The 14,852-nt window shown below is 53.9% G+C and overlaps 1 protein-coding gene and 1 long non-coding RNA gene across 2 annotated transcripts in view; both read left to right on the forward strand.

The window, feature by feature from the left end:
* Positions 1-14,852, forward strand: part of LOC308072352 — a 272,072-nt gene that overhangs the window by 114,184 nt on the left and 143,036 nt on the right. The window lies entirely within an intron of this gene.
* On the forward strand, positions 12-10,321 carry RNF228 (ring finger protein 228). The gene has a single exon (XM_080410494.1). It carries the CDS (start codon positions 359-361, stop codon positions 1,184-1,186), a length of 828 nt encoding a protein of 275 aa, XP_080266620.1. The 5' UTR covers positions 12-358; the 3' UTR covers positions 1,187-10,321.

Below are 14,852 nucleotides of genomic sequence, written 5' to 3' on the forward strand. Positions count from 1 at the left end.
CCCGCCCCGCCCGGCGCCCACCGCCCCCGGCGCGGGGAGCCACCGCCGGCCGCCCCGAGCCCCGCACGCCGGGCGGGCCGGCCGGCAGGAGGAACCCCGGCGGCCGCTCCCGGGGGCGGGCGGCGCCGATCCCGCCCCCCGCCCGCGGCAGCCGCCAGCGCGGCGGGCGGCCGCCGACCCTCCCTCCCCGCCTGCCGCCCGCCCTCCCCGCCGGGCCGCGCCGCAGCCCGCGGGCGCGGCCAGGAGGCGGCGGGGCCGCTGCTGCCCCGGCTCCCCGCCCGCCTGCCAGGCGCGGCGCGGCGCGGCCCGGGACTCTCCGCCTTTCCGCGGCTCGGCGTCCCCCCTCCGGCGAGATGTTATGGCCGAGCCGGCGCAGAAGGGCGGCGTAGGGCAGGGCGGGCGGCGGGAGGATGAGGCGGCGGCGGCCGCCCCCAGCTACGAGGACTATGAGTGCAAGATCTGCTACAACTATTTCGACCTGGAGCGGCGGGCGCCCAAGCTGCTGGAGTGCCTGCACACCTTCTGCCAGGAGTGCCTGAGCCAGCTGCACCTGCGCGCCGCCCAGCAGCCCCCCGCCGCCGAGCCGGGGCCCGGGCCCGCCCGCCCGCCCGGCGGCTCGCTGGCCTGCCCGCTCTGCCGCCACCGCACGGCGCTGCCCGACCACCGCGTCCACGGCCTCCCCGTCAACACCAAGCTGGCCGCCGCCTGCCCGCCGCAGCTGCGGGCCCGCGACCCGCTGCCCCAGGACAGCCTGCCGCCGCTGCCGCCCCGCCGCCCGCCCCGCGCCCGGGAGGCGGCGGCCGCCCTCGCCCCGCCGGCCGCCGCCCCCGCCGGCCGCGCCGGGCCGCGCTCCTCGGGCGGCGGCTACGAGAGCTGCCAGAGCTGCAAGCGGGCGGCGCTGAGCGCCGGCTGCGTGTGCGTCGTCGTCTCCTTCCTCTCCATGGTGGTGCTGCTCTTCACCGGCCTCATCTTCGTCAACCAGTACGGCGGCGACGCCGGGCCCGGCGCCTCGGCCTCGCCGTCGCCGGTGGGGCCCATCTGCCTGTCGGTGGCCAGCATCCTCGCCCTCTTCTCCGTCGTCGTCACATGGCTCATCTGCTGGCTCAAGTACCGGCCCGAGGCGGCGGCGACCGCCAACGGCACCCCGCGGGGCCGGGCGGCGGCCGCCCGCAGGAGTGACACGTAGCGCCGGCGGGCGCCGAGGGGCCGGGCTCGGCAGGGCGGCGGCCGCACGGCGGGCGGCCGCGACCCCTGCGCGCAGGCGGCCCCCGCTCCGGTGGCGTTAGCCCTGGCGCAGCCGAGAGGCGGGACGGCAGCTGCGGAGGCAGGACGCGGGCGAAGCTGCAGCTCTCCGGGGTGTAACGGGCGCGGAGGCGGCCTGCCGTGGCGGCGGGTGGCGGCAGAGCTCAGGCCCGCCGGGTGTCAGGCCCCAGGCCTGCCGGGTGACAGGTGACAGCCCCAGGCCCGCCGGGTGACCGGGTGTCAAGCCCCAGGCCCGCTGGGTGAGTGCGAGGCCGCAGGCCCGGGCCCCAGCCCTCCCGCGGCGCTGGCACGGCCCGAGGTGGCGGGGCGGGCCCGCGGGGTGGCCCGGCGAGGGGCCGCGGAGGGCCGGGCCGCTGCGCAGGGTGGGAGGGAGGCAGGGCCGGGCAGGGCGCAGGGGTGTCCCGGGGAGCCCCCAGGGGAGCCCCCAGGGGAGCTGGGGCTCCCGGGGTGCGGGTGCCCGCCCCCCTGCCGCTGCCGGCAGCGTGCCCGGCCTGCCGTGCTCCCCGGTGCAGAAGGACACAGTCTCCGTGAAAGAAAACTGGCTTACTGTTGCCCCCGCCTGGAAGATAATCGGAGAGATTCACTGTGGGTAGGAGCAGGACAGGATCACGATGTTAAACGCTTTTTGTGTTTTCCGTTTTATGAAGCGAACAAGTGTGTATAGAAGAAGCTGTAACAGAAATGTATTATCTTAAAGAGACTGAGCCAAAGTTTCCCTACGATGTATTGAGTACGGTTTTGTTATAATTTTATTAGAAGGCCATCGGGCCCTCTGTTGGTTGCTTAAAATAAGCTTTATTATTTAATTATTTGAAATTCTCATTTAATGTGGGAGACTGAAACGCTACGTTGCACACTTAAAACAATTTCTGGAAGATTATTTAATTAATGGAGCTCTAAAATAGAGCTGAGAGACTCCTGTGGTAGGGAGTAATATTTCACTGGCCATTGATTTCAATTGTTACACAGTGAGAGAAGCCCACATTAAAATACGGACTTTCAGCATCACTGTAAAAGTGGAATGCAGTAGCATAATTTGAATATTGAGCATTTACCTTTGGTCGAGGTAGCTGTAATAAGGCAGTGGTTTTCCCTCCTGGTAAGTTCTTCTGTGTTATGAGTTTCTGCAAAGGCCAGTGGAAAATGTCTTTGTTCTGTGAGGCTGGAACGTCAAAGATGTCTTTGACATGTGACGAGATGCTCATAATATGAAATGGAAAAACACTGCGATACAGCTGGTTTTGTAGTATATTAAGGAGAGCATTCTATATAGATACTGTTCTGTGTTGCAGGATAATTCATTTGGTGCCTGAATTTTTTTAACTTAGTTGTTATAATCTATTCTATTGGGAATAAGATAATGCTGCTTATTCCGTGTTTCTACACAGTACTGTAATGGAATGAGGTAATTATTTTAGTGTTTAACAGTTCAAGAGTTTTTTAAGTGATCCTTTAGTATGCGTATTTTGCAAGCTGTCTGCATGATATTCTGACACATATCCTCTTAATAGACCTTTACTCGACCACTACTATTTATCACAAGTGCAAAAGAATTTACTATGTAGAAATGTAAAGGCAGCAGGTGAAGATGTGATGTGTTTTATGACTGCACAAGTGATGTGTACTGTGCATTGTCCTGATTATCACAAATGTGTCAAAAACAACCCCCTGACACCCCAAAAAAACCCACAGACCCAAGCGCTATTTATAAGACTCTCTTATGATGGATGCAGTTTGTGGAAACAGTATTATGAGTTGTGTGTCACTTTACGTCTATTTAAAAAGATCTGCACCAGCCTTTTAAAGTCATATATTATAATGTAAAGGCCCTGAGGAGATAAATTACTGGGAACAACTGTGGCTCTGACCGTGGTTCATGTATTTAGAACAGTGTTCTCAAACCTGGGAGTTGCTCGTCAGCTGTGTAAAAGTGTATGCCTCCTAAAACTAGGCCTGACCGTTAGCCCCTGTTGACTTCAGCAGTAGTTGTGGATGTTCTGCACCAAAGAAAATCACGAGACTTTTATTTAAGCATCTAAATGAAAATTTAGATGGTTGACTTCAGGTACAAACATTTGAAAATTTTGGCCTTAACCTCTCTGTTTGATAATAGCGTTGACCTACCTCACAGGCAAGATGTGAGGCTTTATTTATTAAAGTTTTTAAGCAATTGGAGATCCTTGAAGAGGAGGTGCTATAGAGGTGAAAGTATTGTTACAAATGATACTGTAGTAAGAATAAATATATGTAAATTAATGGACATAAACAGCAGCAATGTTTTCTAAGGAAAATAAATATATAAAATATGTACATGTGTACATCATATGCACCAATATATGATTTACCTGTTTGTGCTTCTACTGCAAATGCAGCATGCGCATCAGCATTTCTGTTCGATCAGGTAAGCTCCAGCACCTGGCAGTTCAGATGAGTGCCGCAACAGCCCTGCTATAACTCCATCTCACGTAGACACGTCGAAGGTAGTAGCTCTGAGCGCTCGTGAAGCTGGGCTGGAGCTCGCTGCGTAGTTCATACTTTGCTTTACTCCTGCGGGCTTTCCCGCTCAGGTCCCGCAGGTGTGCTGCCAGCACCGTCTGGGCGAGCTAACAAGCTCGCGCCGGTGCTTGGGTCTGTTTACAGGAGCTGCAGTCACAACGGAAGCTACTATATAGCTATGCCCTAAAATACTGATTACAGTAAGAAATGTACACTCCATCTTTTTATTTTCTTTCCACATCACAGTTTTATTCTTGCCTTTTCTCTGTAAACAGTATTTGCCATTTTGACTAAACCAATGGTTTCAACTGGGATCCGTGGATTACTTCTAAAGGATCTGCAAAAGGTAAGTAAGAAAAGCAAATTGATCGTCAGAAGCTTAAATTTGTTATGTGAGGGTCAACTTTAAAATGTTCAGAGGTTGGCACATTACAAAAAGTTGAAGATCACAGGCCTAAACACGATTTTCAGGCTTATTCACAATTAAACGATCATATTACATATCAGGTTCCTACCCATATATTTGAAAATATTTCAGAGCCAAATTAAAATGGACAGTCTGACTGTATGCCAAGTCCTTCTCTCTGCTTATGCAAATTTTGGGAAACTCCGCTGGTTTCGGGAGTGTTAGTCTGGATCCACATCACAGTACCAGTCAGAAAAAATTGTGCATTGTATACATCTCTGGCTACTGTAGAATCCCAGTATTATATTTGTATTTTGGGTTCCTTTGTGTGTACAGAGTGCTTGTCCAAAGCCGAACTTTGCTCAAGTTTCAGTAAAAAAAAAAAAACCTTAAGTAAAATACAAAAAGAGAAAATCCTTGTGGCTGCTGGTGGTTTGTTATTGTAACTGTTTCAGTCAGAACACTTGTGTTTTCTAGTTGTTTAAAAATGCACCGAGGTAAGCAGCTGGAGGAGTATGCATCAGTTACACTATCCACACATCTTGCAGAAAAAAGCGGTGCTTTGGGGCACTCTGTGGGAAAGCAAAGAAGGCGGGCTATACCACAACACCATGGGGAAAATCATGGGAAATACAAGCTGCAGGTTTTTGGTTTTTTTTTTTTTTTTTTTTTTTTTTCCTTGCACTCGTTTGGGGTTGGGGGGGGTTGGGTTTGGTTTTTTTGCTGTGCAACATTTCTCTGCATTACACATTCTGGGACACTAGCAGCTACAGCCAAGAAATGAAAGCACCAGGAAGATAAACAAAGGCCCGAAGCTTTCTCAGGAATTTTTTGACTTCTGCGAGATCACAGGCTGCGTGAACTCTGAAAGATCTGTAGTTTCCAATTGTGCCAAAAGGTCTTAAATTTTTTGTGACAGTAATCCCCTGTTCCTCTACCTGAGTGGAGCATACTGGATTCCAGACCAGGAGATCTGATGAAGTGTTAAGTTCATGTTTTGCAATAGGCTGCCAGACATCAGTGGTGCTAGTCCGAGAGAGGGAGTAAAAAGCAGATGGAAGGGCAGAACCCAGCTCCGCAGCACAGAACTGGGTGGGCAGCCATGTGCTGTAAACTGGTCTCTTCCATCTTACCTGGGACAGGTGGTGACCATCGCTGCGTGAGGAAAGCTCTCGCTGGAGCTAACTGCAGCCGCGGTGAAGCTGGCTATACGCTCTTTGTGGGGAGCTTCTGCCATTTACTGTATATGGGGATGCGTTAGGACAATTGCTACCGCATTACAAATTCTTTCATGTTGCCCTTCTTCATAACTTATGCTCAATTATTCACTTTTTTAAGGCACCATTATGTTTTTAACACATGCCATGTATGTTCAGTGCCACAATGTAGAAATATTTATTTCTCCTTTGAAAGTGTCTCTGGTAAATACTACGGCTGCAGGGAATAAATTATATTCCTTTCCGCGCCACTAGCCCACAAGCAGTAAATAATCGTCCAATGTTAATTTATGTAATGGCAGGTATTAATCTTTTGAAAGGAAAGTTTGACAGAAAAACACTTGAGTGTTTCATAAATGTGTGTGGAAGGAATAAAAACCTTGATTATCTAGTTGGACTGGTTAAAAGGCCTGCATACAGGGGTACTTTTGTGTTCTTTTATCATGCAAAAAGCAACATAGCAGTTACTCTCATATTTACGATCATTAGAAACGTACCACAAAGCCAAATAATAAAAACAAGTAGCTAACATGAGTTGTACGTCCCTGTGAGTTACAGCATTGACCTGAATTTCCTGAAGTGAGAGGTAGTTTGTTTCTAATCTGTTTTCATGTGGGTTGAGGCAGCATTTGGAAACACATTTGGAAAATCAGTCTCAATAATAGTATATTGTGGGCTGAGAACCCCAAAAGACCACCTTACTCTGAAAAGTGAGTTTCTGTCTGCATTTATACTTTAAAGAACAGAAACACAAGAACTTGTATTATTTTTTCCTTTCACTGTAAAAATACATTATCAAAACATGGTGGATCACAGGTGCAAATGGAAATGCTGTTGCTTCTTACCTTAATGCTCTTCTTTAGTAGCTCAAATTACCATTCACAGGGATTCAAGTTTGCTTTTAAGGCTTAGATCCCAAAGTAGCTTGTTGTGTTTAGCACTTTGTATGAAATGTCTTTTGCAGATGGTGGAAGAGTGGGTTGCCTGCACACAGACTGTTACCACAGGCTGAAGAATACAGGTGTAGTCATAGGGTTAATGTGGATTTTCAGTCCAAATCCTACTTCAGTCTGCAGTTTCACTGGAATGGGTGAACTGTTCCAACTGGCCAAGACTGCTGGTTGTGCAGACAGAATCCCACCGAATGGGAATTTTAGGGTGGTATGAACTGCAGGTTTCTCTGGAAAAAAAGTGTGCTACTGTGTGTTCAAGACCTGGTGCTGAAAACCTTTACTTAGGGGAATAGTCTTTGTGAATCCCAAGGGAAGGTGCTGTTGCAGCTCGTGTTCGTGACTGGCACAGTCCGGCCTCTTTCCCCTGTCACTGTGTTCTGTGTGTCAGTGAAAATTTAGCAAGTGCTGAAGAAGCCACTATTTAAATATGAATGTGTACATCATTCAGAGCAATGGTTATTGATCATCTCTGACCCACAGACTTAAGCATAAACGGTGCATCTGACATTAGAAGGGTGTGGGATATATGTGTTTCCATGATATCGAGTCCCATATGGAGATAAAAGTGTAGGAGAACTGTTTGCCTAACTTTGTCAGGGATCTTTGTGCACACTTAAATCCTCCTGAGCTCAATGGTCCTTCTTCTCCCTGTGTTGCAGATGTTGTGCAGACATAATGCCCCTGTCTGTTCTACCAGCCTAGAGAATATGCTTTATCTCACTGGAAGTTAGTTAATTTTGTTAGCATATTATATTGCCAAAGAAAAATATAATCTTTGTTTGTATTTAACCTCAGCTCATTTAAACCACATCAGAGGTGGCTCCCTCTCAGTTGCCTGTTGGTGCAAATGGGTCAGGGAAGCACTGGGTCTTTTGTGACTATGACTTCTAATGTTTTCAAAGGGTATTTAAATTTGGTGACTCACTTTTTTTTAAAGCTAGAAAACCCTGCAACATATCCTGCTTCTGCATTTTATCTGGGTGCATGTAGAAATGGAGATACTTGGAAGAAATGCCACAACTGCCTTAACAAAACGCAATTTGTGTCATGGGGGATTACATATATTCATACTAGAAGTTTTCAGCTATGTTAATCTTTCATCAATGCAGTATAAAATAATTCTGCTTCTGTTATGAGGAAAGAGTAACTGGCCCTCTGTTTGGCGTGTATCTCCTCTTACTAAAAACATCCAGGACTGACACTGGCCTCACAGCTCTGGCTCCGAGCTGCTCTCAGGCTTGCTTCTCACGTGCCATGCAGCTTGCAGGGTTTCAGATCAAGGTGATTGTGATGTCTTACAAACAGCTTCATTTGAGAAATAGCTACTTCAAGGAGATTTTTACAGTAAACAAATATCGTGAGGTTGATTTGACTCACTGGATTCTGAGATTTGGGAGGGATAGCTTGAAAGATAGTATTATTATCATAATCATAATTATTATTTTTATCATTATTATTCCCCCAGACCTACTCCTGATTTGCCAGGGGATCTAAGTTTCAGACTTCAACTCAGTACAGGTCCAGATGTAAGCAACATTTCCCCATCTTACCGCTAAATTGTTTAACCATTTAGCAAAATCTAATAAATCCATTTTGGTGATTATTTTATGACCTTTTGATTAATAACAAGTAGCAATAACAGCATTTGGGGTTTGATTTGGTTTTTTTTTTTTTTTAATGACTGAAATTTGAGAAATATGCATGAGATACACATCAAAATTTGCTTTCCTTTAAAATGGGAAGAATGAAACTTTTTATGACTTAGAAAATGTGGTGACGAGAAATAACGCCAGCTTGATTTCCATTGTAAATAAGGACTTGTTAGTCAGATGGCTAATATTAGGAAATGGGAAAATACTCTTCTATGAAAAAAGCTGTATCTATTGAAAACTTTGAAGGAAATTAAATGAAACCTTAGAAATAAAATAAAAACCACAATTTCTTCTATTCAGGTAGCAAACGTTTCCCTCCAAGAATAAATGTAGATCTCCCTGTATTATTTAAGTATCAATATAGGTGACATTCTGCTTGTTCTGGAAGTTACTTCTGCTTGCTTTCTGAAGAAGAGGGAAGAGTCACTCTTCAGCAGCGACCACTAAAAGTCTTCTACTAGATATTCACAGGGTCGTGTCCCCCCACAAAACACAAAAGCAGGAGGAAGCCCCCCGCTCCCCATTGCGGTATATTCTGGGGCCGTTGTTGCGTAGCCCCCGGCTCTGCCCCGCTCCCTCATCGGGAGCGCTCTGTGCCCGCTGCCGGGGGCAGCCACGGCCAGACCGGGGGGCTGAGCCCCCCTGGGGCACCGGGAGGCTCGCCCCGACCGGCGGGCCTGCAGAAAGCGCCCCAAATCCCCCAAACCATGGCTTTGTTTGCTCCCGTTATGTTTTACTTCGCCCAACCAGGCACCACGCTGGAAACAAGCGCCCGGCGCTGGCGGGAGCAGCGCCGCCGGTGCGTGCGTGGGACGGGACGGGAGCAGCGGTACCGGCCGGCTGCGGAGGGCCCGGGCCCGGGGGGCGGCCCGCAGGTCCCCCAGCCCTACACGGCGACCCCGGCGGGGCGCGGGCCCGCGGCTCCGCGGCGGAGGAGCCCCCGGGCCGGGCCCGGTCAGCGCTGCAGGAGGAGCGGCTCCGCCGGCCGGCAGGGAGCGGGGCGCCGGCCCTCCCGACTCTGCCGTCGCGCCGGTTCGCCCCTCTTCCGTAGGCTTGGCTGGTTGCTTTTGCTTTCCTGCCGCCCGTCCTTCCCGCCTTCTTGCTCATTCTTTCTTTCTCTTTCTTCTTTCCTTCTCGCTTGCTCTTTTCCTCTCTTTTTTCCTATTATTTCGCTCTTTCTTTCTCTTTTATTTTCCTTCCTTTCTTTCTTTCTCTCCCTTTCGGTTTCTCTTTTCCTAGATTTTAATCCAGTTCATCTTTAAAAAGAGTAAGTGGTGAAATCATATGGCTGCGGGCGAAATACCGATTAATGAATTCAATGTCTGTGCTAGTAGGAGTGCTTTCCCCTTCCTATCGGTAATTCCTGGCTCCATCATGTTGGAGGGAGGGAGGAATGACCCGAGTCACTCGGGGCTGGAGGGCTGGATGTCTGCCTGTGCCCCGATACCTGTTGCAGACCCGAAGTGGGTCACGCAGGGCCACGCATTTTCCTCTGTGGAAATCCCTTGTTCCCAAGGCAAACGCGCTCCGCCAGTCCGAGCCTCGGGTCGGTGAAGCCCTCACAGTTTCTTTCCTGCAGCAAAACTCCCGGTGGAGATCTATTGGGATGCTGCTGGAATTAATCATCGCTGGTGTTTTTACAAGTAATTAACGAGGATTAGACGCTTCGTTTTGAAATGGGGCTGTTAACGACGGGGGAGGTGGCGAAGGGAGATGCGAATTTCCCCTCCCGTGGGTGAGATTTGCAGGTGGGCGCGGGGGAGCCGGCCCTGCCCTCCCCGTCGGCAGCACGGCGGGGTATCGCCAGCCCTCTCGGAGGTGCATCCGAAATTCGATTGCGATCTTTATAATCATTAACAAAAAAAAAAAAAAAAAAAAAAGAAGGATAACGCACGCCTTTCCCTCCCGCCTGTCTGCAGGGGGGGACCAGCCGGTCCCCGCCGCCGCGGCCGGCTGGGGGCGTGGGGGGCAGCCCCCGGGCCGCCTGCCCTCGGCCCCTGGCCTGCCCCCGCTGCCAGCAGCATGTGCTAGCCTGGAGTGGCAGCTGTAGTATCGCTTACTGGAGGGTCTGGTAGTAATCAGAAAGGTGAGGAGTTAGTGAAATACATGTTGTATTTATTGCCATTTTACAGGGAGAGAGAGGGCGGCCGGTGCCACAAAGGGAGCCATTTGTAGGGTTAAGTGCTCCAGCCTTGCCCCACGGACAGCATCGCTGGCCTGCGGGGAAGGGGATGCCGGGCCGGCCCAGGGACCCCCTCCCAGCCCGGGGCACGGCCGCTGCCTGGGCCGCGGGCAGCTGCCGCCGAAGGCCGGAGCCGTCGGGCAGAGGGGGGGTGGGGGTCCCCGGGGTCTTTGCTCCCCCGAGGCCCCGGCGGCGGGGGCCACCTCGGATCTCTGCACCAGCGGGACCGCTCTGCCTTCACCCGCCGCGTTCCCTTTGCCGTGGCGCTGGCAAAAGCGATCCCCGCGGATGTACCCTGGGAAGAAAACTCCTTCCGAGGGGCAGCGGCACAGACCCTCCCTTCCCCCTCCACCCGGACAGCGGGGGTCGCCTCAGGGGTGCCTGGGGTGGTTAAGGGGACCTGGGGTGTCCTGTCCCCTGTCCCTGCCCTCACACGGAGCCTCCTCCCGTGCCGAGCCGCCCCTGCTCGGGCTGCCGAACGCGCTGTGGCTGTAAATTGATGAAAATGTAACAAATCAAAAGGGGAGGAAAAAAAATAATAAAAAAAGGCGGTGCTGAGACGTGCGGATCGGACATAAAAGCGAAAGAAAAAGGTTCAAAGCTTTCGGTGATGACTTTTCAACCTTTATTTATGTGCCTATTAATGCAATATCCATCATGGAGATACGCATCTTTATCCTTTCAACTGATATGCTGGGAATCAATTGGATATGCAGATTACATTTCGTAAGTTTCCAAATGTTAATCTCCCCGGCCCTTTGCTGGTAATTTCTTTTTTCGCCAAATAGTATTATGTTTCTGCCACACAAAAAAAAAAAAAAAAAAAAAAAAAAAAAAAGGCACCAAAACAATTAATCTTAAGGCTACTTGTCTCGAAATATTTGTTCGAGACCAGGAGCCGGGCGGAGGGCGACGTTCCGGGGCCTTCCCGGGGCACCAGCACCCGGCCCGGGCTCCGCCGGGGCGGAGGAGCCTGCGGGCTCGGTGCGGCCCCGTGTCGGCGCCTGCCCCCGCCGTGCGGTGCTGGGCGAGGCGGGGGGCGTCCGAGCGGCTATTGCCCCCCGACCCTGGGGTGGGTCTGGCTCCCCCCCAGCGCTGAGCTCGGCCCGCCGCTGCCCGGCGGCTGGGTGAGCGGCCCGGCCCAGGGCCAGGCGAGCCCCGCACGTCCCCCCCCCGCGTCCCGCCGCCGGGGCGGTGGCTTCCCGGGGGGCTGCCCCCCCCGACTCACAGGTAACGTCCCCGGCCACCGCTGGGACCATGGGCGGCCTGGAGAGGCTTTGCCCCGGAGGGCCCTGCTCGCCGGGCGGTGTGGCAGGGCGCTGGGTCTGCGGAGCTGCCTCTCGCTCCCGGGTGCCGCCGGCCCTGCCCCGTTCCGCCGCCCTCACCGCGGCCCCTGCTCAAAGCAGGACATTTATCGGCCGTTCGTACTACTGTACACCCCCCACCCCCCTTTCCTAGAACGGCATGGAATTTTCTCTGCTGTGGCGTTTTACAGGTCGGCGTCGAACCCTGGTCGCTCTCCTCCGAAAAAGTCGGTACCGGTTTGATTTAACCCGCCTCCTTTCTGGCCGGCAGCGGGGACGGACCCTCTTAACGGGGGGCTCACGGTCGGGCTGGGCCAGCGATCGCTGCGAAGACCGCAGCCCAGCCCGCAGCCCCCAGCGCCCTGCAGCCGTCCGCGCCACCGGGCAGCCGCTTGCGGGCCTTGCCTGGCCCCGGCCGCCGCGGTCGGGCGGTGCGAGATCCCGCAAAAGGCGCAAACCCGCTCCCTCTGTAGGAAGGGGAGGAGGAGGGAAACCCGTGGAAGGAGACATCAGACAGCGGGTGAGACCGAACCGGCCGGCCCCGGGGCAGCCCGGGCACCCCAGACCCAGAGGGTGCCTGGGAGGTGTTTGCGGCAAGGGCAGCGTGCAGCGCGACCCAGAGATCACAGACACCCATACACGTCAGCCTTTCCTTCTCTCTTTTTCTTTCTTTCCTTCTTCCCTTCCTTCCTTCCTTTTCCTTTCCTTCTTTCTTTTTTTCTTTTTTTTTCTTTCTCTCTTTCTTTCTTTCTCTCTTTCTTTATTTTCTTTCTTTCTTTCCTTCCTTCCTTCCTTCCATCCTTCCTTCCTTCCTTCTTTCCTTTCTCTTTCTTTCCTGCCTTCTTCTTTCTCTCTTTCTCTCCTTTGCTCTTTGATTTCTTCCTCTCTGCTCCTCTCCTTCCTTCCTTCTTTCCTCTTTCCTTTCTCTTTCTTGCCTGCCTTCCTTCTTTCTCTCTTTCTCTCCTTTGCTCTTTGATTTCTTCCTCTCCGCTCCTCTCCCAGGCACACGTTTCTATTTACGAAGCTGCACTCTCCCCTTCACCTCCCCTGCAAATAGTTAGGCAGAGAATTCCCTCCGAAACCCTTAGGAGAAATTAATATATGCGTACAAACCCGGAAACAGTATAATTGATTTATTTCTAATAGAGGAGAAACCAGTAGTGTTTATCGTTCAGAAATGATTGCCTGTGTTCTTAATAGCTCTAATTTTCACTGTCCATTTGATGTGCTGCAGGTTTAATATAGAGTGCTTACTAATCCAATTAAAAGTGCACCTGGCCTGGAAGAGCTCTGTAATTAGCAGGAGCATTTTTAGCTATTTCCACTGGAAAACCGTGAAATCATCTCTGCTGGCCTAAAGGACTGTAATATGGGGGTGGGGGCGAGGAGGGGAGGGAGGAGCGGGCCAGGCATTCGTGCCTAATCTTTTTGCCTTGAATTTCTAACAGTTCCCGCGCGGGAGGATGCGGCCGCTCCGTCGCGGCGCGCCCGGTGCCTGGTAGAGCAGGACGAGAGTAGGTGGGTGACACACCGCCTCCCCCGCCCGGCCCGGGAGCCCGGCCTGGGGGACCGGGGGGCTCGGGGGGCTCCGGGGCAGCGGGGATCGCCGGGGGGCGGCGGGGTCCCCGGGGCAGCCTGGAGGCGCCGCGGGTGGGGGGGGCGCCCCTGCACCGGTGCGATCGGCCCTTGGCCTCCACGGGAGCGGCGGCCGGGTCTCGGTGCGGCTCGTGGCACCGGACGGCGCGAGATGGGCCTGCCCCGAGCGCGGCACGCGGGCCCACGCGCGCGCACACGCCACGCAGACGGACGCGCGTCGCTGAAGGAGCGGGGGAAGGTAACTCACAGCAGCTGCCAGGCCCGCCTCATGCCAGGGCCGAGGGGCTCCGCTCCTCCTCCTGCGCCCCCGAGGGGCCGAGGCAGCCCCTCCGCGCCCCTCCTCGCGTGGACGTGGGTCACGGCCGAGCACCGACGGCGCCCAGCCCCTGCGGCCGCGGGTGGGGAGGGCTCCCGTTCCCACGGCGGGGGCCGCAGCGGGGCCGGGGGGCAGGGGGGCGGTGGCGGGGATGCTCTTCTCCTCGTACGCGCTCCCGTGCGTCCCCGCTCCCCGTCGCGTGTTTCCCAGGCACGAATTAAATCTTAAATAGCTTCGTCTTGTTCGTTTGAGGTTTGGTTTGGTTGGGGGTTTGTTGGTTTCTTTTTTTCTCTCCTTTTTTTTTTTTAAATAACACTTCCATCGCCTGCCTTCCTCGAGTAAAATACGCGTGGCGCAGAGCGCGGTGCCAGGGGTCCGCTGGGAGCCCCCCCGAGCGGCTCCGGGTGCCGGGGCGGTGCGGCTGCCTCGGCACCCCCTCGGCCGGCGGCCGCGCTCCGCTGCCCGGCTCCAGCCGCGCCTCCCCGGGGCCGGGCGTTAGCGGGGCTCGCTGGAGGTTGTCTCCAAGCTCCGGCCATCGGGGTGCTTTGTACAACACACACGCGGTGTAAAATACGCCCTGACTTTTACCTCGCTGCCAGCTTTTCCTGCCGACCCGTCCCTTGCCCGTGCGGGAAGCTGCCCTGGGCAGAGCAGAGGCCGCTGCGCCCTCGGGGTTTGCGGGTTATTTTAACGCGTTTACAAGGGGGTGGCAGCCGCTGGTTTGGGGGCAGAACCACGGGCCAGACGCTCCCGAGCGTGCGGGACACGGGCGGCTGCGGGAACCTCCGCCCCGGCACCCCGGCGGGAGCCGGCCGGCAAACGCCGCGTTCCCCGGGCGCAGCTGCCTGCGCCGGGCCGCTGCCCTTCCCGCTCCCGCTCCCGCTGCCGGGCGGACGGGGCGGACTCCCTCGTTATTCCGGCTCCGGGGTTCCGCCTAAATAACGCGAACCCCCGCCCGCCCCGGGGCCGGTACCGATTGTCCGGCCCGTGAAGTGGAAGCGGAGAGGGAGCCCAGAAAAACATTGTTTGGCTCGTTTCAAAGGGGGGAAACCTGAACGATTCTCATCCTTTTGATTGATTAAGGTCTTGAATAACTTGAAGCTCGGGAGTGACAGTTACTGAATAGACTATTGCAAATAAAGAGCACTGTGGAAAGCTGGGCTGGCACTTCAGAGTGTAAAGGAGGCGAGTTTGCTGGCACTTACCAAGTTATAAATAAAAGGCCATGCACAATAGTACCTTCTTTAAGGACAGACAGTCTTTACAACACTCCTGGCGTCATATCCTGCTGTGGTCACTTCAGCTCCTAGGCAGACTTTACCTCTTTTATTTTTCCAGCAGTTTAGTTTGAATACAACAATAAATTCCTGGGAACAAACGCTTGTTAGTAAGACTTTAACACGCACCGCCTCGCACCCGTACACACCCGCATACACACCCCCGTGCACAGGCGTGTGATGCAGGGAC

This window comes from Falco punctatus, assembly GCF_963210335.1.
Source record: "Falco punctatus genome assembly, chromosome: 13".
Taxonomy (NCBI): domain Eukaryota; kingdom Metazoa; phylum Chordata; class Aves; order Falconiformes; family Falconidae; genus Falco; species Falco punctatus.